Below are 26,328 nucleotides of genomic sequence, written 5' to 3' on the forward strand. Positions count from 1 at the left end.
CCAGAGAGCAGGGACAAATGACAATGATTGAACTCTGGAGAGACTATGAAGACAGAGCTGCATGTTAGGTCGGGTATTAGCGGCGAGCTTCGAAGAGGATAAATGATTTGTAAAATATTTATATGGTAATTTTGTGAACGGTGAGAAAGTATGGGAAAGAATCTTAGCAAATTTCATTAAGTATGAATATTACAACAAAAGTCTACAAAGATCTTTGCGGGTAATTTCCACATCTCTTTAAAAACAGATCATTCTTGGGGTGTCTGGACACCTCAGTCGGGTAAGTGACCTACTCTTGATTTTGGCTCAGGTCATGATGTCATGGTTCCTGGCATTGAGCCCTGAGTTGGGCTCTGTGCTGACAGCGTGGAGCCTGCTTGGGATCCTCTCTCTCTGTCTGTCTCTCTCCAGCTCACATGTACATGCTCTATTTCTCTTTCTCTGAAAAAAAAAAAAAAACAAGCAAACAAAAAACAAAAAACAACTTTAAAAACAGACCATCCTGTGCACTGTTTTAGATCATGTGTGGACACCAAATACATATGGTCTTTGCCCAAAACAGCATAAAAGGCAAGTTTAATGGCTTTAAGGAATATGACAGAATGTAGTACTTGAAGTATATTGAATGAAATAACGAAAAGATATGCAGCCTAACTTTGTACCATGAAGAAAACAAAAGGGGCCAATTCCTCTTGTACATACTTATGAAGTGGCCTATGTTGTAAAGTTGTTGGAAAGTGACTGTCCATGATTTTTATTTGAATTCAAATGATTATGGTAAAATTGGAATATATACAGAAGATACATTAACTTGTGATGATTGATTTTATAAGTGGGTGCAACTAGCATTCTTTTAAATCATATGTTCTTAAAATTTTACTTTACAAGCATTTAGTAGGAATACAACTATGGTAGATAGCTTTTGGGGTGTCTGCTCAGGTAAGTGCCTCAATTGCCAGCTTTTTCTCATGTGGCAGCCTCTGTGTCAAACGTGATCCCATCCTCTGACCATACTGATTGAACCCCATGCTGAGCTCTTTACCCATGCCATGCCAGATGCCTTCTCTGAAATTTCTGTTTGGGATCAAGAATGTGAGATGGTCTCTCTGGGGGATGGGACCAAGATACATAAACTCATGACCTAAACACACACACTGTCATACAAATTAGAAAGTAAAGAGAAAGAAGAAAGCAAAGGAGAGTAGGGAACAAAAGAGAGTAGAGATGGAATCTTGCCTGGGAGTCTGGTGGCTTTCAGCTATTACTTCCTATTCTTCCTAAGGTTCACCACTTTTGTGCTCCTGGGTTCTATAGGACCCCCTGTATCTTTATTCATTCTATTTGAAAAACATTGCTCACTTAAGTCAGCTGTTGCTGAGATTGAAGAGGCCTGAAACAACATCTCCTATATCTACCATACTTTCAGTGGGAATATCAAAACTACTTCATGTAGATTTGGAAATGTTTAGTTGAAATCTCAAAGACATTTGAAGTACTCAGTTACTTATAAAAAATGATTAATTGAAAAGGGTATGTAGGATACTTAGGTCAGGTAAAGCAAGATATAAGAAATGATATTTCGAATATATGAATGTAATTCAAACAACAAAGAGAAATAATATAAACAGAATCCTGAAGTACATATCATGAGAAGTGTTGCAGTATATTAGATGATAAAATCAACAAGGGCAGAAGACTCTTCAAGTTGTTACAACTACCAACCATACTGCACATAGATGTGAAACACTAAGATTTCAGAGAATAAAAGATGCCACAATAATTCACTCTGCCATATTCTCATCAGACCTGTATATGTTTTTGTAAAAATAGTACCTGCTAGTTTTGGAAAATACACATACATTTAAGGGCATAAAATCATGCTTCTTCTATGACCACCCAGATATCTATATTAGTAACATTTATGTGTATGTCCTCTCAATCTTTTTCTTCACTTATAACTCATCTTCCTGTATTTATGTTCAGTTATGCTCATATTTTGTTGTATTTTGTAGTAACTGACAAAACCTACAGTGATAATTTCTGAAATTTAATGCATTAAATAAAATTCATGGTTTCTTCCCTAAACAGCTAGAATGGAATCTCTATGAGGACAAGGACTCCATTGGTCTTACTCACAGCTGCCTACCCATGCCTAGCCCCTAAGTAAATACATTTTGTTAAAATAATATTTGAATAAATAGTCTAATGCAAGCACACACATATACATAGCACAAAATCAAGTTTAGTTTATAATTAGTCATTTTAATAATAAAAATACGAATTCTAATATTATACGTAAGTTTGCAGCTTTGATTGCACCTTCATGGCACTCACAATTGGAACTAATTAACTGTGTATACATAACTTAATGTTTTTATCCTCAGACTATAAACTTCAAAGGCCGGGATCATGACTGCAGATATTACCTGCAGTGCCTCGCACAATGATTGGCTCCTAGTGTGGGTTTAATACATCCCTGTTGAATCAATAACTGGTTTATTCATGTAGCCTCATGGTTCTCAAAACTTCTTTTTATTTGCTGACTGCTTCATTCAAATTAAATCTGTCATCAAAATGCAGTGTGTAAAGCAAGTTAAAATAGTGCTGTTCAGCTTTGAGTGGGCTTGGAGGCCTTGACTCCAGCTTCCTGACCCTTCTCCTTGTCCCCTACTGTGGTTCTTGAGGCACCATGGAGAGCCACTAGGGTTCCTTAGAAAATCCTTTGATAAGCCACTGAACCCATCTAACCACTTGGATTCCTTTTTGTAACATTCATCTAATGGAGACTTAGCACCTCCATCACCGGGGAACTCCCACTGTTCTGAGGTTGCCTGTTTTCCTTGTTGGACTGCCTCTAGGTTAAGATTTTTTTATTATATTAAGATGAAGTCTTCTCTATAGTCCTTAGAACTACCCTCTGAGACTGACAACAAGTCTAAATGTTCTTGTACATGTGTCTTTCAAATTTCTGAGGGTCACTATTACAGTCTGGTGGGGTTTTTTTGTTTGTTTTTTTGCCCTCCTCTCCTTTTTTTTTCTTCCTTATTTTTTCTCATACTACTTATATTTTGATTATGTTGATGATATAACAGAACAGTATACTAAAATAAAAGTATATTAATGTTATTGTTATAAAGTATCATGTAATAAAGGTGTTGCAACTTGCCTTTTTGAGGTATTTAAAATGTAGCAATAAGTATAAGTAATAATATAAAACCATCCATATTCTTACTACTCAAGGAACAGTAACTAATAGATTGTCATAATTGCTCCTATTCTTTTTTTAAAGAAATAAATTTAACCAATGAAGAAAAAAATCCTCTTTGGCAACTACCCTTATACCCCACCAGTATTCTGAGTTTGTCGTATGTCCTCAAATCAGTTTTCATTCTTCTACATACATGTGTATGCATCTACACATCCAGACATAAATAAATCTGTGCTGTCCAGTATGTAGCCACTGATTTAAATTTATTAAAATAAAGTGTAAAAAATCAGTTTCACCATTGGCACTAGCCATATTCTTTTTTTTAATAAATAGTTCACCAAATGAACAAAAAGACTTTATTTTTTAAAAAGCAGATTAACACCAAAGTACTATGTAGTATCCATATCCATTGCAAAGATAATTACTGGAACTTTCAAAACATCATGAATAAGCCGAATCAATGGTTACAACTATAATTGTCAGCCAATATACCAATTTTTGTTCAAGGTCTAGTTTGATTCTACATAATGTTATTCACGTGCATTCCCTGTGCCTATTTAGTATCAAAATGGGGACTTTTGAAAGTCAAGCCCAGCTTATCTTGATTTTAAAGATGAAATACAAGCTAATCGAGAACTCTGGATTGCTGATTGAGTCATAGAAATCATGTCTTCTGATGTTCTGCAACAAACTGTATTTCTGAAAAATAAAATCAGAAATGAGATTCCTTTGAAACAGTCAGGTCTCCAAGCTTTCCAGCACCATGGACCAGGATGTGCTCAAACTGTGCTTTCCTTTGTCTTTCTAAACTCACCACTGGGAACCCAAAAGGGAGTCTCACTTTAACAGTTCCATTATAGAGATTTAAAAAATAATTTTTTTAAAAAATGCTTGTTTATTTCTGAGAGAGAGAGAGAGAGAGACAGAGAGACAGAGACAGAGTGTGAGCAGGGGAGGGGCAGAGAGAGAGAGGGAGACACAGAATCAGAAGCAGGCTCCGGGCTCTGAACTGTCAGCACGGAGCCAGCCGTGGGGCTTGAACCCACGAACTGTGAGATCATGACTTGAGCCAAAGTAGGACCCTTAACCGACTGAGCCACTCAGGCACCCCTCATTATAGGGACTTTTAAGAACCACACAGAACTCACACAGAGGCAGTGGATAAGATTATCCATTACTTTTTCTGTTAAGAACAACAACAAAAAGAGAGCGCACTGGCAAATGGGAAAATGATAGCAGTCATATGGTCAAGAAAAATGGTTCTATAAATGTCTCCTTTCAAAATTATGTTCGAAGGTGTTTAAGACCAAAAGGGGGTTATAAAATGGTTAATTCAAACAATTCCTCTATAAGAAAAAGGCTCTTCATGTAAAGTGGCTGAGGATCTGGTAAAAAGAGCTGAGGGAAGGCAGATACATGACAAGATCCAGCCCTACACTTGTATCCAGCATGCATTTATGACCTCATGCGTGTGTGTCTTGTGGGTGTGGATAGCTCCTCCTTGTACTTAAAAAGGAATGAAGAAATTAAAGTGAATTTGTGTGCTAATGAAAGCACACAGTTACAGACTCTGAGAGCCAGGCCCTTAGTTTATAAGGCAAGATTTCTATCATCAGAAGTGGGAACAGATGAACATGATGGCAGGCACTAAAAGCTGGGCCTGCTGTATTTGGGCCAGAACAGTCTCAAAATTAAGGCAAACTGTGGCCTCTCAGCTTGAGACGGCCCCCAGAAAGGCCCACGGAGGCAAGAAAAGAAGCCGGCCAATGGCAAATTACCAGAAGATATTCAGACGGGGCATTGGTCACAGTTAGATGGGGTGACTTGGGGTCACGGTAGGTGGGAAACCCTTGAACCAACACTAGAGGTGACTGTCTTTGCATGTCCTGTGCACGACTCCAAGCAGCAATCTCTGGGCTTTTGGAGGTGTGTTACTTTTGCGATATTTTTGCCCCAAAAGAAGACATGAAGGTGAAGCCCTTAGAGCGATGAGGCCCCCAAGATGAAACCCCCATCCCTGGGGCTGGACTGGGTAAGAGTTGGAGAGCACTTCCTGCAGCACGTGGCTCCCTTCAGGTCTGGCAGCCTGCTATGTAAATGCTTTTAGTAGGTGCCTAGAAGAGCTTTGCAGTTGGGACAGTCGTGGTCCACAAGTGCATCCAGACAAAAAGGGATGAAGCAGCAAGCAGCCAGCTATGCACCCCAGCAGGCACAGGCTCCCCAAAACAGCCGGGTGAGGGCGCCGGCTGATAGGACAGCTGAGTCTTAATCATCTTGTTGCAGGAAGGACAACACATCTGGACTGGACGGTTGAAAAAGGAGTCCGGCTACTGCACTTAGTCTGCACAGCAGTTGCACTGGGGACAGGCAGTGTGGCTGGGTGTAGTAGCAGGAGAATTTATGCCCTTCCCATCCGGGCTCTTCACCAGCCCCATGGTCGGCCCTGGCAGCGGGGCAGGAGGCACGGGGAAGTAACTGTTGCCTGCTGGCCCCGAGAAAGACCCGGAGGGCTGCCTGGTAAGATTCTGGAACAGTCATTTTACTGCCACTGGCGCTGCCTGTCCTCACTAGCCTTATTCCAAGTGCACATGTAGCCACATGTGGCGAATGGCTCCTATTCCCATATTGGACGGTGGAGACATAGAGTATTTCCATCATTGTGGAGACCTCTGTTGGTATATATATTTTAGTATGTGCTTTTAAAATTTCACATAATGTAATACTGTTTATGTTTATAAAGCTGCTAAACTGCTTTGTTTTGTTTTTTAACCTGGTTTTATGTCGTTGAGATCTACCCAAATTTACATAGAGGTCTAGGGTATTCCTTTAAACTGGCATAGAGCATTTTATTTTATGAGCATACCACCTTTTTTTTTTTTAACCCATTTATCCTCAACTGAACATTGGCGTTGTTTTCATTCTTCTATTTGAAAGCAATGTGTCAGCGAATATCTTTCTCTGGAATAAGTATGTAAAAGTGAAAATGTGCAACCATAAGGTATGCACATTTTTCAGTTTTGTTAGATATTGCCAAATCACTCTCCAAAGTGGTTGTATCAACTTTACTCTTATGAGGAGTGTATTAGGAATCATTTCCCTGTATCGTTGTCAACATTTGATATTCTTTACTAGTTTTGTTACTGGGTCAGATGAAAAGTGGAATTTTATTGATAGCCCATTGCTTTAATCACTATGTTGCACACCTGAAACCAATATTGTGGTTATTGATATGGTTAAACTTTTCACATATTTATTACTTAGATTTTATTTTTGCATATTGCCTATTCATACACTTTGCACAGTTTTCTAATGGGATTTTTACCTGTTTCTTTTTATTGTTATTTTTTTAAATCTTTTTTAAACCTTTTTCTTAATGACTTGCAGTACTTATATTCTTACTCTACATACATATCTGACTAATATATCTTAGTACATAGTGATCTACTTCATTTTTTGGTAAAGTCTACATGGTCCCTATTATAACTTATTTAAATATTCCCTCATTGTTGGACATTTTAGTTACCTTCAGGGTTTTGTTATTACAAATAATACTGGTACCTTATTGGCTCCCATAAGCATTAATCGTGCTCATTGAATATTTATGGTTCTCTACCTTCTGGCACCTGGTGATTGACTTTCTGTGTTGTTGTATGTCCAGTCCTGGCAGGGCATTAATTTCCAGTGTGAGGTTCTCCAGAGTCTTTTTTACCCTCTACTGCTTTGACCAGCAATGTTACTGGTTAATGCTCTGTCAAGATTCTGGAGTGAGGGGGCACCTGGTTGACTCAGCCGGTTGAGGTACTGACTTCGGCTCAAGTCATGATCTCATGGTTCTGTGGGTTTGAGCTCCGCACCGGGCTCTCTGCTGTCAGGGTGGAGCCTGCTTCAGATCTTCTTCCCCCCTTCTTCCTACATCTCCCTCAGTCACGCTGTATCTCTCAAAATGAAACGTTTTTTTAAAAAAGGAGTGTGGATGACCATGATGATCAGAGGCCTTCCTCCCCACCCTCCAAACACCCACTTTGGACAGAAATTTTTTTTCTTGTCTTTCTTTATAAAAATAAACACTTTGAATTAAAAGCCACTAACATTCTGTGGTTGTCTGTTGTCATGGCATGACCCCATTTGTCCTGATGGCCACACCCTATTGCTTGTATTTACTAGTTAAGAAACTTTAAAACAAATGGGGTTCATCTGCATGGTTTAGAATCACAGAATTCTAGAAGTTAATTTCTAGAGGTCAACTATTTTACTCTTCCTCTTAAAAATTCATCTCCTAAATCATATCTCCTAGAATAATGCCTAATGGGGTAACAGCAAATTCCCTTTTCTTTAGTTTGTGGAATCCCAGTCCTTTTGTTTGTCTATTCATCAGTTCATGGACATTTTGGATTGTTTCCAAACATCATTGGCTATAATGAATGATGCTAATATGAACATCAAGTACAAGTTTTTGTGTGGACATTAGTTTTTATTTCTCTTGGATATATATATACCTAGGAGTAGAAATGCAGACTCATATGGAAACTCTATGTTTAACTTTTTTAAAAACTGACAGTTTCCAAAATAGTTGCACAATTTCACATTCCTACCAACCATGTATGAAGATTCCAATTTCTTCACATCCTCATCAACACTTGTTATCATCCATATTTTCAAGTATAGCCATCCTAGTGGGTGTGAAGCATCTCAATTGTACTTTTTTCCCCTTAAAGTTTATTTATTTTTGAGAGAGAGAGAGAGAGAGAGAGCAGAGGAGGGGCAGAGAGAGAGGGAGAGAGACAATCCCAAGCAAGCTCTGTGATGTCAGCACAGAGCCCTACTAGGGGCTTGAACTCACGAGCAGTGAGATCATGACCCTTGCTGAAATCAAGAGTGGGATGTTTAACCAACTGAGCCACCCAGGTACCCCCTTTTCAAAAAAAAAAAAAATGTTTATTTATTTATTTAGAGAGATAAAGAGTGAGAGAGAGCACAGGGGAGGAGCAGAGAGGGGAGAGGGGGAATCCCAAGCAGGCTCCCCACTGTCAGTGCAGAGCCTGTTATACGGGGTTTAAACTTCATGAACCGTGAGATCATGACCAGAGCCAAAATCAAGAGTTGGACACTTAATCGACTGAGCCACCCAGATACCCCCAGGATGATGTTTTTAAAGAAAAGTGGAATCCCCCCCCCCAATCATTATAGACTTTTGCTGTAATATTCATATGAAACCGAGCCAGGCAGTTGCTGTTTGTTATTTTTAGTGCCACTCTAAAAGCATGCATTTTACTTATTTTTTTAATTCAATAAATTATTGTCATTGTTTTTGATGCTAATATTGTCCCCAATTTTTCTAGTGGTTATCCTCAACTCATTCTTTAAAATATGTCTTAAAGTAAGGGAATACAGTGTTTCGTGGAGCATATTATTAAAGTTATTGTAAGTGCTTTGCAATGGTAAATTCACTGTACCATGAAAACAAATGTATAAAGGACTCACAGTTAAGAAGTGAGTAATTCTGATACTAGGACAGCATATCATTTTCATAGTTAACAAGTTAAACTAATTGCAAAATGTAAATAATCGGTAAGAGTGGATTCTATTTAACAACCAATAAAAAATATTAGCAATTTGAGCCATCTATTTACCTTCAGAATGGTAAATCTTTTCCTGACTCCTGTATATGATGACTGGTGCCAATAAACTGAAATATACTTGTAGCCAAGTGTATGGCCTAAACACCGTATGCTACTGTAAATTGCAGAGAATAGGATGAAATTATTTCTGATTCTAAATACTTGGAAATATGTTTCATTAAAATTAGTTTCTAAGCAATGTGCTTGAAAACACATTTCGATAGCATTAGAGTTAAGAAAGGCATCGAGATTTTAAAACTATGAGTTGGGAAGCCCAGAGTATGTATCCCAATTAGAAGGAGAAAAATTTGTATTGAGTTTTAGCTCCGCCCACAGCAATTATTTCCTTCCTTCTGTAACTGTCAATTTCCTCCCCAGTCCCAGGAGCTTCTCTGACCAGTTCCGCAGTCTGTCTTTGTGATGATGGTTTCAAATGAGGCAGCCGCGATGATACGGCTTAAGTTCTCGGTTTCTCCCCGAGACTTGACAGTTGGGGCTGGAACCACACAGAAGCGTCTTTATCTCGAGTACTCACTGAGGTGGAAAACCAGAGAGGGCGGAGCAAACTTTTAGGGAGCGTCTCCCCTGCCCGCGGCCTCTTCCACCTGCTCTTCCCCGATTGGCTGTCGTAAGTCTCAGCCGTCCAATCGCGCTGGCGCGCCCAGCGCGCCGTTCCGCCACGCCGCCGCGCATGCTTACTCGGGGACCCGCCCCTGTGCTTCATCGCTCCTGAAAGCCGGAGAAGGACACCAGCGAAGCTGTGGGAGCCGGGCCTGGCTGTCTTCGTGCTAACGTCACAGGGCTGCGCTGGGACTTTGGACGGGTCCAGTGGCAGAGCGACAGAGAAAACAAACACACAACTGCCCGATTTACTCATGTCCCTTAAGTGGAGGTTTTCCTGGGTTGACCGCTTTCATTGTGGTACAATCTCTACAAACTGATTTGCCTGTGGGGACTCGAAAAAATGCGACTTCATTCTTTGCGTCGGGGCAGATGGAAAAGCGGGGTGAATGGACCGAGTACTTAAAAAAAAAAAGTAAACTTTTCTCTTGTGCAGGGTGACTGGGGTTACCATTCCTTTGAGTTTTACTACCCCGAAACTAAACACTTCCTCGCAACCGACCCATCCCTCAACCCTAGCATATCCTGGTTTCTATGAAATGACCGCCTGTAGGCGCTAGAAATGCGGACGTTACTTTCTGCTCTAGAAAAAACGTCCCCATTAGTTTCCAAGGTGTACAACTCAGAAAAGTGACCCAAAACAAAAAATGATCAGCTTTCGGTGGAGAGGCAAAGTCTCGTGGTCCTTCTTCACAAACTGGCCAGCGAACTCCAGGCCCCAGACGGTCCGTAGCGGGGGGTGGCGGGGCAGGGGGGGGGGGGGGGGGAACAAGGCCTCCGGCGGGCTGCAACTACCAAGCTCCACGCCAGGCCTGCCCCTGCGGCCGCTCGGAAAACGCGGCGAGTGGAACCCGCACGCGGAAGCGCCGGCCGCACTGAGCATGCCCAGTTGCAGAGCCGACCAGAGGAGTTTTTTTTTTTCTTTTCTTTTCTTTCGGTTTTTTTTTTTTTTTTTTTTTTTTTTTTGGTCTCAAGTAGGAGGCCTACCCCCCCCACCCCCACCCCCAGCCCCCCACCCCCACCCCCGACCTAAGCAGCTACCATGTCTGAGGTCCCCGGCGCGGCGTTGTCCCAGGCGGGTTGGTAAGTGGCAAGTCCCGCCGGCGGCCCGGCCGCGGGCGCGGGCCGGGGCCCCGAGGAGGGTTGGGGTTGGGGGCGGTGGGTACGTGTCGGGGTAGGCGGAGGCCGCCGCCTGCCCCCGGCCTCTCTCCGGCCCTCCGGGCCGGCTCCGCCCCCGGCGCCACGCGGAGCCGAGCGAGTCCCCCAGCTCCCCTCGGGGCGGCGGCGGCGGCGGCGCGGCCTGGGCCCCGGGCGGCGGGCGGCGGGCCGGGGAGAGGCCGGGGGGCCGCTGGCAGAGCAGGCAGGGCGGCTGGCGGCCCAGGCCCGAGCGGATCCGCCCGATAGGACCTGCCGCGCCGTGCGCGCCGTTCCGGGCGGTGTTGCTGCGGCGGGACGAGGGGAGGCGAGGGCTGGAGAACCGTGTGCGGCGGAGAGGGGCGAGCGCGGCCGGAGCCCGCGGGCCCGCGGGCCCGCGGGAAGTTGAGGGTCGACCCAAGCAAAGCCTGTGCGGCTGCCTGGGCCGCCGCTTCTTTTCCGTAATTTCGGAGTAGTGTACGGACCGGTGTGAAGCTGCCCTCCGTGGCACACTCACAACTTCTGAAGCTAGGAATGACCTCATTGTCAACTCGTGTGGGTGCTCCGTAGAACTTTTCTTGAAGCTATGGCAGTGTTCTGATTTTTAAACACGTTTCACGTCAAGATTTTAACATCTGAGAGCAAGAAAAAATTATGCGAAATTAAGCCGTTTCTGAAACTGAGGTCATTGCAGTTGTTAACATTGTTTAATTTAGTAACGCTTTTCCAGGCCTTCATAGGCACAGAGAGGAGGGGTAGGAAGGATGAAAAAGATTTGTCCCTGCTCTCTGGCAGTTCACTATCTTAGGGAAAAGAGCAGAGAGGGAGGCATCCAAAGAACGAACACAAAAACGGAGACAGTGGCAAACTGTACAGAGGGGCAGGCAAATGTGCTATGGAATTAGAGGGGAAGGAGAGCTCACTTCCTAGAGAAGTGGGTTTTGAAAGACGGCGAGGAAAGGGCTTTCTAGGCAGAGCCACTGGAGACGCAACACAGAAGTAGGGAAGCGCTTATTGGTTTGCAGAACTGACACTAGATCCTTGTGGTTCGTGGAAGTAGGAGGGTGTGCAGTGAGGCTTAAGACCCGAAAGGTTGGGCCAGATTTAACACCTGTATTTTGAAGAGAGGGGGCTCCTGGCTGTTCAAGTTAGAAGACTAGCACAGAACTGTTAAAAGTAACTTTACGTATCTAGAAAGTGGTGGAGCTGAAAGGTGAGCACAGGGGGGCTGGTCCTTCCCACTGTTATGCCTTGTTCCTATAGTTTTTCCGTGAACACCATTAGCATAACAGACTGTGGAGTTAAAAGCTAACCTTACCCAGTTTTACTTTTGTTCTGGAATTTCTACCTTCAGTTTCTTTACCTCAAAGGACGTATTGAAGATTCTTGGGTCACTCTTCGTTTTATTATTATTATTATTATTGTTATTATTATTAAAGTTTCTTTATTCAGAGAGAGAGCAAGCACGTAAGCACGGGAGGGGCAGAGAGAGAGAATCCCAAGCAGGCTCCAAGCTGTCCGCACAGGGCTGAATTTAGGGCCCAATCTCAGGAATCATGAGCTGAGGTGAAGTTGGATGCTTAATTGCCAGAGCCACTGAGGCGCCTCCTTGGATCACTCTTCTATTTCAGTTTTTTCCCATGCTTCGTTAGATTGAGCCTTAGTTCTTCAACCTAGTGATACAACTTCAGGTAGAAACTTGGTCTTTTACTTCTTTCCAACATGACCCCACCTCCTTTAGAAAGGCTAGTCTGATATTTTGGTTCCAAACACATACTAAATTGTTCTTTTTTGGTTTTGGACCCTAAACTCCTTAAGGGTGGGGAACTATAACTGATTTTTCTGTGTATTTTTGGTGCCAGGGAGCCACTACAGTGTAGGTTTTCAGTAAAGTCTCATACAATTGACCTTGGGATGCCCCTGCCAATTAGAATTCAGACCCTGCCAATCAGACTGCTAGCAGGGGTTTCCACCCAATCTTAGAGTGCCTCCCTTTGTTATAAAGCTAAAGGAATGTTATATTGTAACATTTGTTACTTTATATCACAAATTGTCTGTTTAACATGTTTCTTTTTCCACCAGATTTCTGTTGCTTTTGTAAGGCAGTGACTAATGAAGGCAATAGTAAGCCATGGGTCTAATAAGGCTGTTTTTCTAGGAATTTTGGAGTTACATGTAATTCCTAATGGGTCTTGAATGGGTTAGATTTGTGCCAAACAAAAGGATCTCCTAGGCGTTCAGGTGGCCTGTATAGATCTTACATTTAAGTACAGACTTACTGTGTTAAAATACAGAATTTCAAATGTTTAGGCAGAGAAGAGTACTAGAAGGAGAATTGATGACCAAAGAGTACCTCTGACCAGTTCATTCCAGTTCTGATATTCTCAGTTTCCTCTAACTCTTGAGATTCTCTGTTATTGTCACTGACAAAACCATTTTTCTTAGTACTTAATCTATTCACTTAATGACTTGTAGGACTTAAAAAGAAATAGATGCTAACCTAAACTATTAAATCCTTTCTATTATCTTCACCTAAAACAATAGGTTAGGGTAATATCTTATGCCAAAAAAGCTTAGGTTTCTAATCTATTATTCCAGTTTGTTATTTTCTGAGTATTTTTCCCCCCTCCTAAGTCCTTAATCTTCATTAGAACCCCCACAAAATCAATATTTTAAAATATAACTCCAACAGTAGCCACCCTGGCAGACTTTACAATAATTTTTTTCTTTAGTGATGAGTAGCATAGAAAACATCAGGTTTTGCTGATTTGAACTTTAAAACTTTCAGGGACTTACACAGTATGGTGATTATGTTTAAATAATGCACTAAATAGTACATTGATCTTTTGTGGTACTTAGTTATGTGTGGAATAGACTTCAGTATGAGAGGAGATTTTACTTAATTTGTCTAGATAACAGATTTACTTAATACCTTTTTGGTTTTTCTCCTTGGAGAATCCCTTAAGGGGGATTTGTATATTTCTACTAACCATTTGAATCTTTAAAATTTTTATAGAAATGTGAATCTTTTGAAATTTTTATTTATTTTAAAGTTTATTTATTTTGAGAGAGCGAGCGGGCGTGGGAGAGAGTATCCCAAGTAGGCTCCACAGTGTCAGGAAGGAGCCCATTTTGGGGCTCCAACTCAGGAACCCAGGAGATCATGACCTGAACTGAAATCAAGAGTCAAGATGCCCTACTGACTTTCAAAAGGTGCCCCAACCTTTTGAAACTTTAAAAAAATAGAAACATGTTAGAACACAATTAGTTGTGATTGTGTTTTTGAAAAGGTGGAGCGCCTGGGTAGCTCAGTCAGTTAAGCCTTTGACTTTGGCTTCAGGTCATGATCTCATGGCCCCTGGGTTTGTGCTGACAGCTCAGAGCCTGGGGCCTGCTTCTGATTTTTGTGTCTCCCTCTCTCTCTGCCCCTCCCCTGCTTGTGCTGTCGCTATCTCTGTCTGTGTCTCTCTCAAAAATAAATAAACATTTAAAAAAATGAACGAAAAAAAAAAGAAAAGGTATTTTCCATAGAATTAGTGATGGTACAGCTTAATGTCTTCAGGTGCGGATGAAGAAACTGAAGCACCATGGGAATCAAAAATTTCCTCAGTTACAAGTAGCAGAACCAAGAATAGAGCCCAAACGGGCAGAATAAAGATTCAAAACTCATTTCCATCAAGCCATGGTGACCACTTCTAATTTAAATTGTTGATAAAAAAAAAATGATACATTTTAAAATAGAAAATTGGATTTAAGCATTTTGTAGTGTGTAAATTTACTTTTTTCTTTGGGAAAGATAAAGTGCTTATGCTGAGGAATGGTGATTTTGGAAACAAAGAAACCTTTATCTTGCGGTGGCTCACCTAAGGGCTGATTAGGGTTATCTGAAAATCTGGTTAATTGTGTATTTTTCTAAGTCTGAGAATAAGGTCTGAAAAAGTAAGACACCATATTGTATGTCTTTGCCTTACTCGGCAGTTTGGAGTTGAAGACACCATAAGGTAGCATTAGAAATAGTGTGTTTCCATTTGTATTATGAACATAATTTCTGAGAAACTCCAGGTTTCTAACATAACAAGGCTTAACCAGGTTGTGCTCTGGGATTTTTGTTTTTGTGTTTTGGTGAGGAGGGCAGGGTTAGAGGGAAAATAGAAGGATGAACACAAAGGTCTTCTTACCTTGTTCGCCTTGAATTTCACCTTCCCTTTTGGATTCTCTCTCTTTGATGACTGGTGCTACGACCACACTGACCATCCTCTGGCCCAAGTGTATACTCCTCTCCCTTTCTTTCACCTTGAGACACCTAAGAAAGATGATAGCTTGTAACAGTCTTTATCAAAATTTAGTGCTGAAGAAGAACAACTTTGATATATATTTAGATGGATATAGTCCATCTACAAGTTCTGTCCATTTATTATTTAGGAAGCACAGTGGCAGTATGGGTACAAAGTGAATGCTGTCTTGTCTTGAAGGGGGCCTGCCCTATTCCACATGTTGCCTTGAGAATGATATTTCAAAGTGGTACTTCAGGACATTTTGCTGGAATTTGTAATTCCTGACTTTTAGCCTGGCCACAGAGGGAGAGCTGCTTTTCCCATTCCATCACGTGGAAGCTTCCTTCCAAATACATTAATGGTCATGACCAAGAAAGTCAGATTCCTGTCCTGTAGTCCACCCTGCACCTATCTTGTATGGTTTCTGTTTTCTGAGAGACACAACACTTCCTCAGGAGACTGCTGGTCATTGATCCCAGTCTTTAAGTGAAAAGCAACCTGGGGCACCAGGTTCTGCAGTCGGTTCAGCGTCCTACTTCCGCTCGGGTCATGATCTCGTGGCTTGTGGGTCTGAGCCCCATGTCAGGCTCTGCGCTGACAGCTCGAAGCCCGGAGCCTGCCTCAGATTCTGTGTCTCCCTCTCTCTGCCCCTCCCCCGCTCACATCTGTCTCTCTCTCTCTCAAAAATAAACATAAAAAAATGAAAGAAAAAAAAAAAAGAAAAGCAACCTTTGCAGTACCATCAATATAACTATACTTTTATGTACTACACTGTTGGTAATAGACAATAAGAGTTTATACAAAGAGTATGTGAAATTTTGCTCCCTTATATTCCAACATAATTCTTAGGCATAAGTACATTTGTAAAGGATATTAGTAGTTCTTTATAAGGTTGTACATTAAGTGCAGGATATTTTATTATCTAAAATTATAATATATTCTATCATTACCACTTTGATATAAACATACTCTTGGTATACTCTTTTGGAAAGGATAAGAACCATGAACACACTTTTTAGCTGAAACAATAATAGATCATGTTCAAGAACATTAGAAGAAACCAGTTGATTTATATTTTGGTTTCAGGGGACTTATCAGAGACCTCCTATTTTGAAACATTTCCCATTTCTTTAATGAGCATTTGTAACTATCTCTTTGGTTTACCTTGTTTGTGAAATTATAGTTCAACAGTAATAAGCCTTGTTGACCTTCTGTCTCAAAATATGTTACACACTGCCTGGCAGCTTCTGATACTATAAAGTGCTAAAAAAAAATGACTGGATATTCTGTTAAACTGTGCAAGTTTTCAGGTTTCAAGGTGCTGTTTGCAGTGATTTTTTTTTTTTTTTTTTTTTTTTTTTTTTGGTGAATAACCTATAAATCTAGTTTCAACTGCCTGTAGACTTGACTGCCTCAAGCATAAAGGGGGTATAAAAAGAAACTTGCTACCTCAGCAAGTTGAAAATAATTTTCTCCTCTCACACAGCAGCATTTGCTAAATCAAGTAAAAATTACATAGTAACATTTCAAGAACCATAAAAATATAACTATATCAACTTTCTTGGTTTATGTTTTCTCCTTTTGACAAAAGAAGAATATTGGCATTTTGACTTACCATGTTGCAGTTAAGTCCCAACTATTTAGAAACTGTGATTTTTTGTAAGATGTAGGCTCTGGAAGTAGCTGAAGAAGACTTTGCCTCCAGATGATCTTTAGAAGAAGTAGACTGCACTCCCAACAATGCAAAAATTTTTGTGTAAAAATTGAGAAACATTTTTATGAGGTCATAGAATGAAAACAAAGAAAAGCAGAGAAGAGGGGGCAAGAAATATGTGGTGATAACATAAAATGTTAACAAGGGTGTCAAATCAAGGATACTGAGAGCAGAAAGGAAGCACACTGGTGATATAGAGAAGGAGGAAAGAACCACATCATGCTCCAGGACTGGACAGAGCCTGCCTGTACCTTATTACTATAACCCCTATAGGTTTCACACCCTGACTTGATAGGTGTAAGTCTGTGTGCATGCATGAGCAGTTTTTATACTTATTACAGTTTCACAGCCTTTAAAGTGGAGACAGATAGCTACCCTCATCTTAGGATGGTGCTGCTGAAGATATGGTATCTTTACAACAATAAGTAAGCCTCTGCAATAATGCAGAGAAATATGTAACCCCATATAGTAATGTGTGTACTGAAATACACATAGTAAATGTTTATGCATCTTGTACACAAGGCACTGTTTGTTTTGGTGATGATATACTAGTTGGTCAGAATTTAAACATGTCATATACTGGTATTTTGCTTGAGAAGTCTGGGAAGCTTTCCAGAACTAGTGCTGTATAAGCAGTGCATGTTATATATGCCATCTCACATGGTGTCTAGTCTTTGTCTAGGGAAAAAACAAGGCAGATTCACTAACACATTCATTCAACAAATAATTATTAAACATCTTGCTGTGGCAGACTCTTTAGTTCAATCAGATGTGGTCTTAAGGGGAGAAAGCCATTAATTACATATTCAAACATTGCATCTGTAAAGTACACAGAAACGAAAAGGGACATGGTTCTAGATGAGCTTATAGAAGGGAAATTTGGTGTCTTTGTGGTGGTCAGAGAATGCTTCCCTGAGATCTGGAGGATGAGTGGGAATTAAATAGACTAAGTAAGGGTAAAGCAGCATATGCAGAGTTTATAGGGCAGTAAGGAACATGGTGAGTACAAAGGTCTGAAGGACCAGGATGAGTGGAGGGCAAGACAGAGGTGGTATAGTGAGGCGGAACTGGGAGACACTTAGGGTCTGGGTCATGTAGCTCAGGCCTTGCTTTCATTCTGGAGGCAGTAGAAATCAGTTGGAAAGTTTTATCAGGGGTTGGGACGGTTGAAGTAGGGATGACATCATAGTTAGATGTTGAGAAATGCTTGCATTGAAGAAAATGGCTCGGAGCTTGGCTTGAGTAGAGTGGTAGAATGGTGGTGATGATTGCGATGGAGAACAGAGATTGATTTGATTGGCATTTGAGAGGTAAAATGGACAGAACTTTTAGATGGACTATATCCATCTAAATATACGCATCTATATATGGGAAAGAGAGAGAAGGAGGTGTCAAGGGGTTGATTTCTGGGTTTCTGGCTTGTACACCTAAACTGATTACAGTATGGCTAGATAGGGAGTCTTAGAAAAGGAGTACATTTTTGAGGGGTGGATCATGAATTGAAGTTGGACATTATTTGAGTACGAGGTGCCTTTGAGTCATCTAAAGTAAGATGTCAGTTAGATATTAGGAAATACTAATCTTGCACTAGGAAGAAGACTGGATTAGAGATATAAATATGGAGTCATTTGGGTATAGCTGATGACTGAAGTAGTGCATGGATGAGATCATCTAAGGCTGCACTGTCCAGTATGGTAGACATTAGCCACATGTGGTTACTGAATACTTGAAATATGTCTAATCCAAATTTGCATGTGATGTAAATGTAAAATACACACCAGGTTTGGAAGACTTAGTACCAAAAAAGGATATAAATATCTCTCATTCATTTTCATATTGTTTGCATATTGAAATAATGCCATCACTATATTGTGTTAAAATATGTTATTAAATTAATTGCACATGTTTCTCTTTACTTTTTAAAATGTGATTACCAGAAAATTTAAAATTACGTATGTGGCTTGCATTACATTTCTATTAGCACCTATCAGTGATCTAAAAATCAAACTTTAAATAAGAAGAGACTAGGTGCAAGCACTGAGGAATTTCAGCATTTAAAATTTTTTTAATGTATTTTTTATTTTTTTACATTCATTTATTTTTGAGAGACAGAGCATGAGCAGGGGAGGGGCAGAGAGAGAGGGAGACACAGAATCTGAAGCAGGCTCCAGGCTCCGAGCTGTCAGCACAGAGCCTGACGCGGGGGCTCAAACCCACAAACCAGGAGATCATGACCTGAGCCAAAGACGCTCAACCGAGTAAGCCACTCAGGCACCTGGGAATTTCAGCATTTTAAAGGAGACTTAGCTTTTTAGGAGCTGCAGGGCAGGGCGGGGGAGCATGGGAATATGAAATCAGTGACTTTTCTGAAAAGAGAAAATGGATATGTCTTTAAGAGTTCTGTGATAAGGTTATTTGCTTAGGTCAGTATTGGATTACTGGATTGGATTATTAGAGACTCAGAGCAGTTTTTAAAAACATTTTTTAAAACTTCAGATATTTGAACGTTTCTTTTTTTTAATTCCCCCCCCCCAAATCCCCTTAAAACTCCTCTAAATATAAAATGCTCATAAAATTCAGCTGCAACTTTTCAGAAGACAGTCAGTCTATAATGGATATTAAGTGAAGAAAGATATTAAGAAAAAAAATTTTTTATTCTATTAAATTCCTAGGCAGGACCTTGAGAAGTTTGAAAATTAATAAATTTTTAAAAATACAGAATATGAAACATTAAGCATAAATATTGATGGGGAAAAAACTTAAATAAATTAAGCCAACAGTTTATAATGGATTTAAGAATAATTCAGTTTAAGTTTTGTTTTGGAAGAGAAATAGGGATGTATTTAAGCTTAAGTGTCTGGAAAGTTGGTAGATGATCATGATAAAGTTAGTGAAATAATTTTTCCTTTTGCCATTAATATATTCTAATATTGTTAGATCAAAAGAAATAAGTAAATATTTGGTTTTTCCAAATAGTTAAAATAGTTTGATTGATGTCTTATTTCGTAAGCTCCTGTAGGACGAGGATGAAGTCATATCTCTGAGGTGTTCTGGCATTTAGCGGGGTGCAAGGTCCACAGTAGGCATGTACATGCTTGTGGAATGAATGTTCCACAAATTCCATTGTAATTTAGTCTCAGTATGTTTCATCATACTGTTTTTGTGTTCTCCAGGAATATGAAACTTTTTCAAGCCTTGCGTAGAGGAGAATATTGTTACTTGTGAAATGAATGTTGTGAAATTTTAAAAACTAGTTTTATGAAAAAATGTAATTTTTACAGTAATGTAGGAAATAACCTGTTATACAAGCTTTCCCTATTTTTAAAAAATGTTTATTGTTTTAGGGGCGCCTGGGTGGCTCAGTCAATTGAACGTCTGACTTCAGCTCATGTCAGGATCTCACAGTCCACGGGTTTGAGCCCCGCGTCGGGCTGTCAGTTCAGAGCCTGGACTCTGCTTCGGATTCTGTGTCTCCCTCTCACTGTGTTCCTCCCCCACTCACGCTCTCTCTCTATCAAAAAATGAATAAACCTTAAAAAAAATTTTTAAAAATGTTTATTCTTTTATTTTGAGAGAGAGAGAGAGCACGTGTGTGTGTGTGCAAGCACAGGAGCAGCAGAGGGGCAGAGAGAGGGAGAGAGAGAGAATCCCAAGCAGGCTCTGCGCTGTCAGCTCAGAGCCCCCAAGCAGGGCTCAATCCCCCAAGCAGGGCTCAATCCCACAGACCAAGAGATCATGACCTGAGCCGAAATCAAGAGTCTGATGCTTAACCGACTGAGCCACTAGCACCCCAAAGCTTTCTCTATTTATTGATATTTGCTTCTAACTGAATACAAACATACACACTTACAGATATGTTGGTAACATTTCTTGCATGGGGCAACCAACTGTTTTGGGAGGGGTTTGAAATGTTCTTTCTCAAACCAATGTTAATAGAAACTATTTTCAGAAGTTTGTTTTTAGTATAAATTTGTCCTAGGTTCTAATTATTTCTTTACACTTTTGATATTTTATGGGATACTACAAATTTTTACTTTTCCTTTTGATGTTTCATAATTGCTTGTTATGTCGGGGTCCCTGGTTAGAAAGGCATTAGGAGAGGAGGTTATCATTCATTCTGTGGCCTTTGATGAGGCAAAGAAGTGGACACTGGGACACTTCCCAGTTTATTAAGCTGGCATAAGGTTCCAGCCCACTGGGTTTTACGTGAGGACCCTGCCAAGCACAGGTTGCTCTTTTGTTAACTTTCAATTATGAACAACAGAAAAGGTCATCTATATGTTACTAGTTAGGGGAAGGCCTTCTTCTCAGTGGCCTTCCTCAGTTTACCAAACTCAGAATGGCACATACCATTGACCCTTTTTGCTTGCGCTGAGAGCCTAGGTTGGTATGCAGAGGCTTCTGTTCCTGGGAGTTTGCCATGATCTTTTGTCCAGGCTGCTTGCTGAATCTCTCAGTGTGTTTCACTCTACATTGTAACAGTGAGATTTCTCCAGGATTGTGTTAATTTGACTTCTTTCCTTAGTTATGCTTCTTGGTACAGGTTAGTACCCAGGCTCTGTCAGATTCCTCTTTGGACATTCTGAAGTTCTACAAGATCAGGATGTTGTTTTTCCTTATTTTGGTTGCTGCTGATAAATTTTTTGACCACTTTTTCTGGTTGTGGTTATGTGCTTTGTTTTTACTTTTTTTTCCTTTATTTAGTTAATTACACATTTGTCAGAAGTCTTTATAAGCATATGTTAATTAGGTGTTTCATTTCATTAAAAAATGAAACTATTTCGTATACATATATTAAAAATATGATTGCTGCAACAATACCATGAAATTGTGTCTGTGTTTTACATCGTTACTGGTGCAAAATAACGATCCCAAATAATATTAACTTTGTCGGTAGACATATCTAGCTATTCTTTGTTATACAGAGACACCTGCCATTTTACTCAATAAATTTTCTGCCAGTTATAAGGAAAAGATTTCTTTTGTAGGGATAATTCCCAATTGAAAGATGTCTTCATATAATTAGATGTAGCTTCTTAACAATGAGAGGTTAACATTCAGATTTTGTTTTGACATCATGAAAAAGTTAGTCCAGTGTAGTGGTGTAAATGTTAATGGGTACAGAGTAATAATATTTAAATGATACATGACAGAAATCATAGCATGCTTTCTAGAGTCGGATTGTCTTGAAAGGGCAATAAGGCCTTGAACTTTTTTCCAATTTATACTTATGTGAATAAGCATTTATGTTGATATTATTTTAATTAAAATGTAAAACTGGCCTGAGGTATACCCTTCTTAATATTTACAAAACTGCTTTCTATTAGTTAGGTTGAAAGTTAGGCTGATATACAGAGACCCCACATTACAAAGGTCTAAAGAACATAGCCTTTTTTTTTTTTTTTTTTTCCTCATCACAGAAAAACCCACAGTGTTGGGGAATCTGCTTTGTGCTGTCATTTATGGACCCAAGTTCTTTCCATCTAACTTTAGTTGTCCCCTAACTCCTGCTACTCGAAGTGTGGTCCTAAGACCAGCATCATTAGCATTACCTGATACCTTGTTAGCAATGTAGAGTCTCAGTCTCTACCACAGACCTACTGAATCAGCATCTGTATTTTAACAGGGTTCTCCTAGTGACTTTTTTGTACATTTGAGTTTGAGAAGCACTAGTTAGGTAGGGTACGTATTGTCATTGTTTTCATGCACATAGGGTAGCTGCGACATCAGGGTTTTAGTTAGCAGAAGGGAAAGGACAGCTGAGAGCCATAGAATGAGTTCCCTGATGGGAAAGGTGGCACACATCACTTCCTTGGTTTCCAAGAACTTAATCTCACCTACCTAAAAGGGATTCTGGGAAATGTGGCCTAGCTCAGTGATTCTCAAGCTGTCTTCCAATTTTTAAAATTTCCAGTTTTTCACACATCACTACCTTTGTGAAGTATAACATCTTGCAGCAATGTCAGATTGCTTTTAGAGTTTCTAAATGGCTTGCCTCAGTTTCTGTACTTATTCCATCATGAAGCAGTAACAAAGAGTTTGAAGATTGGTACTGATCAGTGGACCACACTTGAAGTAGTTCCCTTCTACCTGGACACATTTTGAATTTTTCACTTACTGATACTGTTCAAATTATGGTAAAGTTGTATGAATTTGGTATGAATGAATGAAGTGAAGCACTTTTTATTTTGTACTTTTGATTTGATTTAATTACTTGCTAATATTCTACTTTATTTTTTTTTTATTTTTAGTGATGATCTAATGTGTGGAAAGGACTTTGCGGTTTGCAAAGCCCTCTTTCTCTAATTATATATCATTCTATAATAATAAGTAGGTTGTATGTATGTATTATATTTGCTTATAAAAGGCGATTGCAAGCCTTCTTGGTTTAGTCATGTGGCTGATACCTAGTATGACACATTAAAGAGTGATCATGTTTGTTATGAGAAAGTACCTTTCCACTGCATTTTGTTAACTTTCTTATACTTTTGGTTATGAAGTAATATTAGTTTATAGTTGGTGTTATGAGACTTATCTGTGTGGCTGTTATATTGGCTGACATTGCTTGACATGGTTTGAATTATTCCTGCCTAAACATGTTTTCATGAAAAATAAAATTGAATTGGACTGTTGGTGGTCTTTTAAAATGTTTTACTTTATCACAATAACTTTCATGTGTAAATTGAATTGTTTATCGTTACTGGTAATGCTATCCTGCCTTAAGCAAAAGTGTATTTAAAAGATGTATGATTATAGATTTCTATGTATCTAAGACATGTATTTTCAAAGTGGAAAAATAGGCTGTTTGACTGAATGTTTTGTTATATTCAGCTTGCTTTTTGCTGTTATGGCTTGCCTGGTATTGCCCTGCAGCACCATTTTTTTTTTCTTTTTTGCCTAAGTACCCGCTATGAGTGAACTAAGAAATCAGCAGGATGTCAGCATTGTGAAAGAGGAATAGGCTTGCAAGCTTGAATTGATTTGTGTTTGAAACTGAGATTAGTAAACTACATGATTTAAATTTTTTTTAACTTTTATTTATTTTTGAGAGAGACAGAGACAGAGTGCGAGTTGGGGAGAACAGAGAGAGAGGGAGACACAGAATCCGAAGCAGGCTCCAGGCTCTGAGCTGTCAGCACAGGGCCTGGTGCAGGACTCAAACACACGAACTGTGAGATCCTGACCTGAGCCGAAGTCGGCTGCTTAGCCCACTGAGCCACCCAGGTGCCCCCGTAAATTACATGATTTTACATAGTTAATTCATATTAGAATTAGTAGTTAATTAGAATTATATCACAAAACTGGGTTGTCATGAGTGATTACTTTGAAAAGAGAGTGGTTGTGAAAACAAAACTCTGTATTCTTGATTTTCAGTTAAATTTATACCTACTTTTTTTTTTAATTAATTTTAATTGTTAATTGAAGTATAGTTGACACACAAATATACCTGATATGGCTTGTGTTAAAAGCATGGGCTCTGAAGTCCAACTCTCTAGAACCAGGGTCAGTCCTGGTTCTGCCACTGATTAAATACCTTGAGTACATTAATTCAACTGCTTGCTCCCTCAGTTTATTCATCTCTTAAATGGTGCCAATTGTAGCACCTAATCCATAGTATACTTATGAGGATTAATGAGTTAATACACACAAAGTGTTTCAGAACACTGCTTGTTGTATGCCGAGTGCCCAATAAATACTTGCACTGTTTCTATTGCGTGTTAAGCCTGGACTCTCATAACTTACTGTAGCCAGTAAATAAATTCATGTAATTTGCACATGTATGGATTTCTGAAATTGTGTTACTTTTGAAAAAAATGTGTTCTTTATTTTAGAATATATAGTCTCTTAAAGGGTTACCTTGATAAAGACAAAATCCTTATATCTTACGGGTTTCAGTGTGGGTTTTGAATCTCATTATAAAGTATGTTTTAGCATTTGGTAGTCTTATAAATGTTGGTGCCTCAAATTAAAGATAAATAATACAGGTTGAATATTTCATGTATTATTTTACTTGTACAGGAAGAATAGACATTTGAGAGAGAAAAACGTCAATATGCAACCTATTATTTTTGGATATGAATTTAGTTAAGTCTCAGAAGCTGAAGGCAGGTAATTTAACATTCTTGTTGAAATGTTGCATTGTTATTAAGTATTTACCTTTTAGTGTTATAAATAAGGATTTTATTTAAGGAGCAATGGGATATCCTCCTTAAAAATTAAATGTTTGGAGCCAGTTATGTAATATGTAAATTTATGGAACAATATACCTTTAAAAAATTTTTTTTTATGTTTTTATTTTATTTTTGAGACAGAGAGCATGAGCAGGGGAGGAGCAGAGAGAGAGGGAGACACAGAATCCGAAGCAGGCTCCAGGCTCTGAGCTGTCAGCACAGAGTCCGACGCAGGGCTTGAACTCACAGACTGTGATATCATGACCTGAGCCGAAGTCGGATGCTTAACCAACTGAGCCACCCAGGCACCCCGGAACAATATACTTTTTTAAAGATTAAATACATTTTTAAAGTACATTTTAAATACATTTTGAGGCTGGCTTAAAAAGGTTTTTTTGGGGGCGCCTGGGTGGCTCAGTTGGTTAAGCGTCCAACTTCAGCTCAGGTCACGATCTCGAGGTCCATGAGTTCGAGCCCCGTGTTGGGCTCTGGGCTGACGGCTCAGAGCCTGGAGCCTGCTTCCAACTCTGTGTCTCCCTCTCTCTCTGCCCCTCCCCCGTTCATGCTCTGTCTCTCTCTGTCTCAAAAATAAATAAACGTTAGTTAAAAAAAAAAAAGTTTTTTTAACGTTTATTTTTGAGAGACGGAGACAGAGCGTGAGTGGGGGAGGGGCAGAGAGAGAGAGAGGGAGACACAGAATCTGAAGCAGGATCCAGGCTCAGGGCTGTCTGCCCAGAGCCCGACGCGGGGTTCGAACTCAGGAACTGTGAGATCATGACCTGGGCTAAGTAGGACACTTAACTAACTGAGTCACCCAGGTGCCCTGAGTATGGTTTTTAAAGAAAAAGGATTATATAGCTCTATCCTAAGTACAGAGTTGGCAGACTGTGGCCCAATTAGACCTTATGCTTACTTTTGTAAATAAAGTTGTACTCATACACAGACCAGGCTTTTGTGCTGTGGACAGAGATGAGTAGTTGTGATAGAGATCCTATGGTCTGCAAAAATACCTACAATTTTTACTATCTAGCCCTTTACAGAATAAGTTTACTTAGCTTTACCCTAAGTAATTAGTGAGGTAGATTTATTAGTCCATTATTAGTTAGAAGAAGTTGGAATAAGTAGTACATGCTACTTATCCAGTATTTATCAAAAATAACTTTCTAAAACAACCACAATCCTTGTTTATATCCTTATTTGTAATGACTGGTATGAATGGAGCTGCCTCACAGATTAGTAAATCCTAACTATTTGATAGGAATGTGGCGGTACTTGTAGTGGGGCTTTCTATCAAATACAGAATTGTTAGGTGTTTTTGAAATGGTCTACTGATTTTAATAGAACTTTTCCATTATGTCCTAGAGCAGATAGAAATCCTTCATTGGTTTCAATTGAGAATTTCTGTCACACCTGGACAACTTTTGGATTTTACAGAAAACCTAGACTACAGATAGTTTTTATCAAATCAGTATACTGCTTAAGGAGAGGAAACAGTGGATGTGAAGTTGAAAAACTTGTTAAAACATATCAATCCTGTGTAAAATATAGAAGTCAGTCATTAACACATTGGGTAACCAATCATACTTAA

General features: G+C 39.7%; 1 protein-coding gene and 1 long non-coding RNA gene across 9 annotated transcripts in view; one reads left to right on the forward strand and one right to left on the reverse strand.

The window, feature by feature from the left end:
• Positions 1-395: 395 nt before the first annotated feature.
• LOC122230983 lies at positions 396-9,523 on the reverse strand. 2 transcript variants are annotated; one of them, XR_006208051.1, is made up of 3 exons: positions 9,224-9,523; positions 8,839-8,941; positions 396-441 (listed from the first exon to the last, which is right to left on the reverse strand). It is a non-coding gene; the product is annotated as an uncharacterized LOC122230983 (long non-coding RNA). The 2 variants fall into 2 exon arrangements; XR_006208050.1 differs by lacking the exon at positions 396-441 and adding an exon at positions 3,551-3,907.
• A 935-nt stretch (positions 9,524-10,458) lies between these two features.
• Positions 10,459-26,328, forward strand: part of TDRD3 (tudor domain containing 3) — a 160,732-nt gene continuing 144,862 nt past the window's right edge. For 6 of the 7 annotated variants that reach the window (XM_042977702.1, XM_042977692.1, XM_042977730.1 and 3 more), the window contains exon 1: positions 10,459-10,530. In XM_042977702.1, coding sequence (XP_042833636.1) covers positions 10,490-10,530 — 41 coding nt within the window. In that variant the 5' untranslated portion in view covers positions 10,459-10,489. The remainder of the gene's footprint in view (positions 10,531-26,328) is intronic. The other variant, XM_042977739.1, reaches the window with a different exon arrangement.

The sequence above is a fragment of the Panthera tigris genome, chromosome A1 (genome assembly GCF_018350195.1).
Source record: "Panthera tigris isolate Pti1 chromosome A1, P.tigris_Pti1_mat1.1, whole genome shotgun sequence".
NCBI lineage: Eukaryota > Metazoa > Chordata > Mammalia > Carnivora > Felidae > Panthera > Panthera tigris.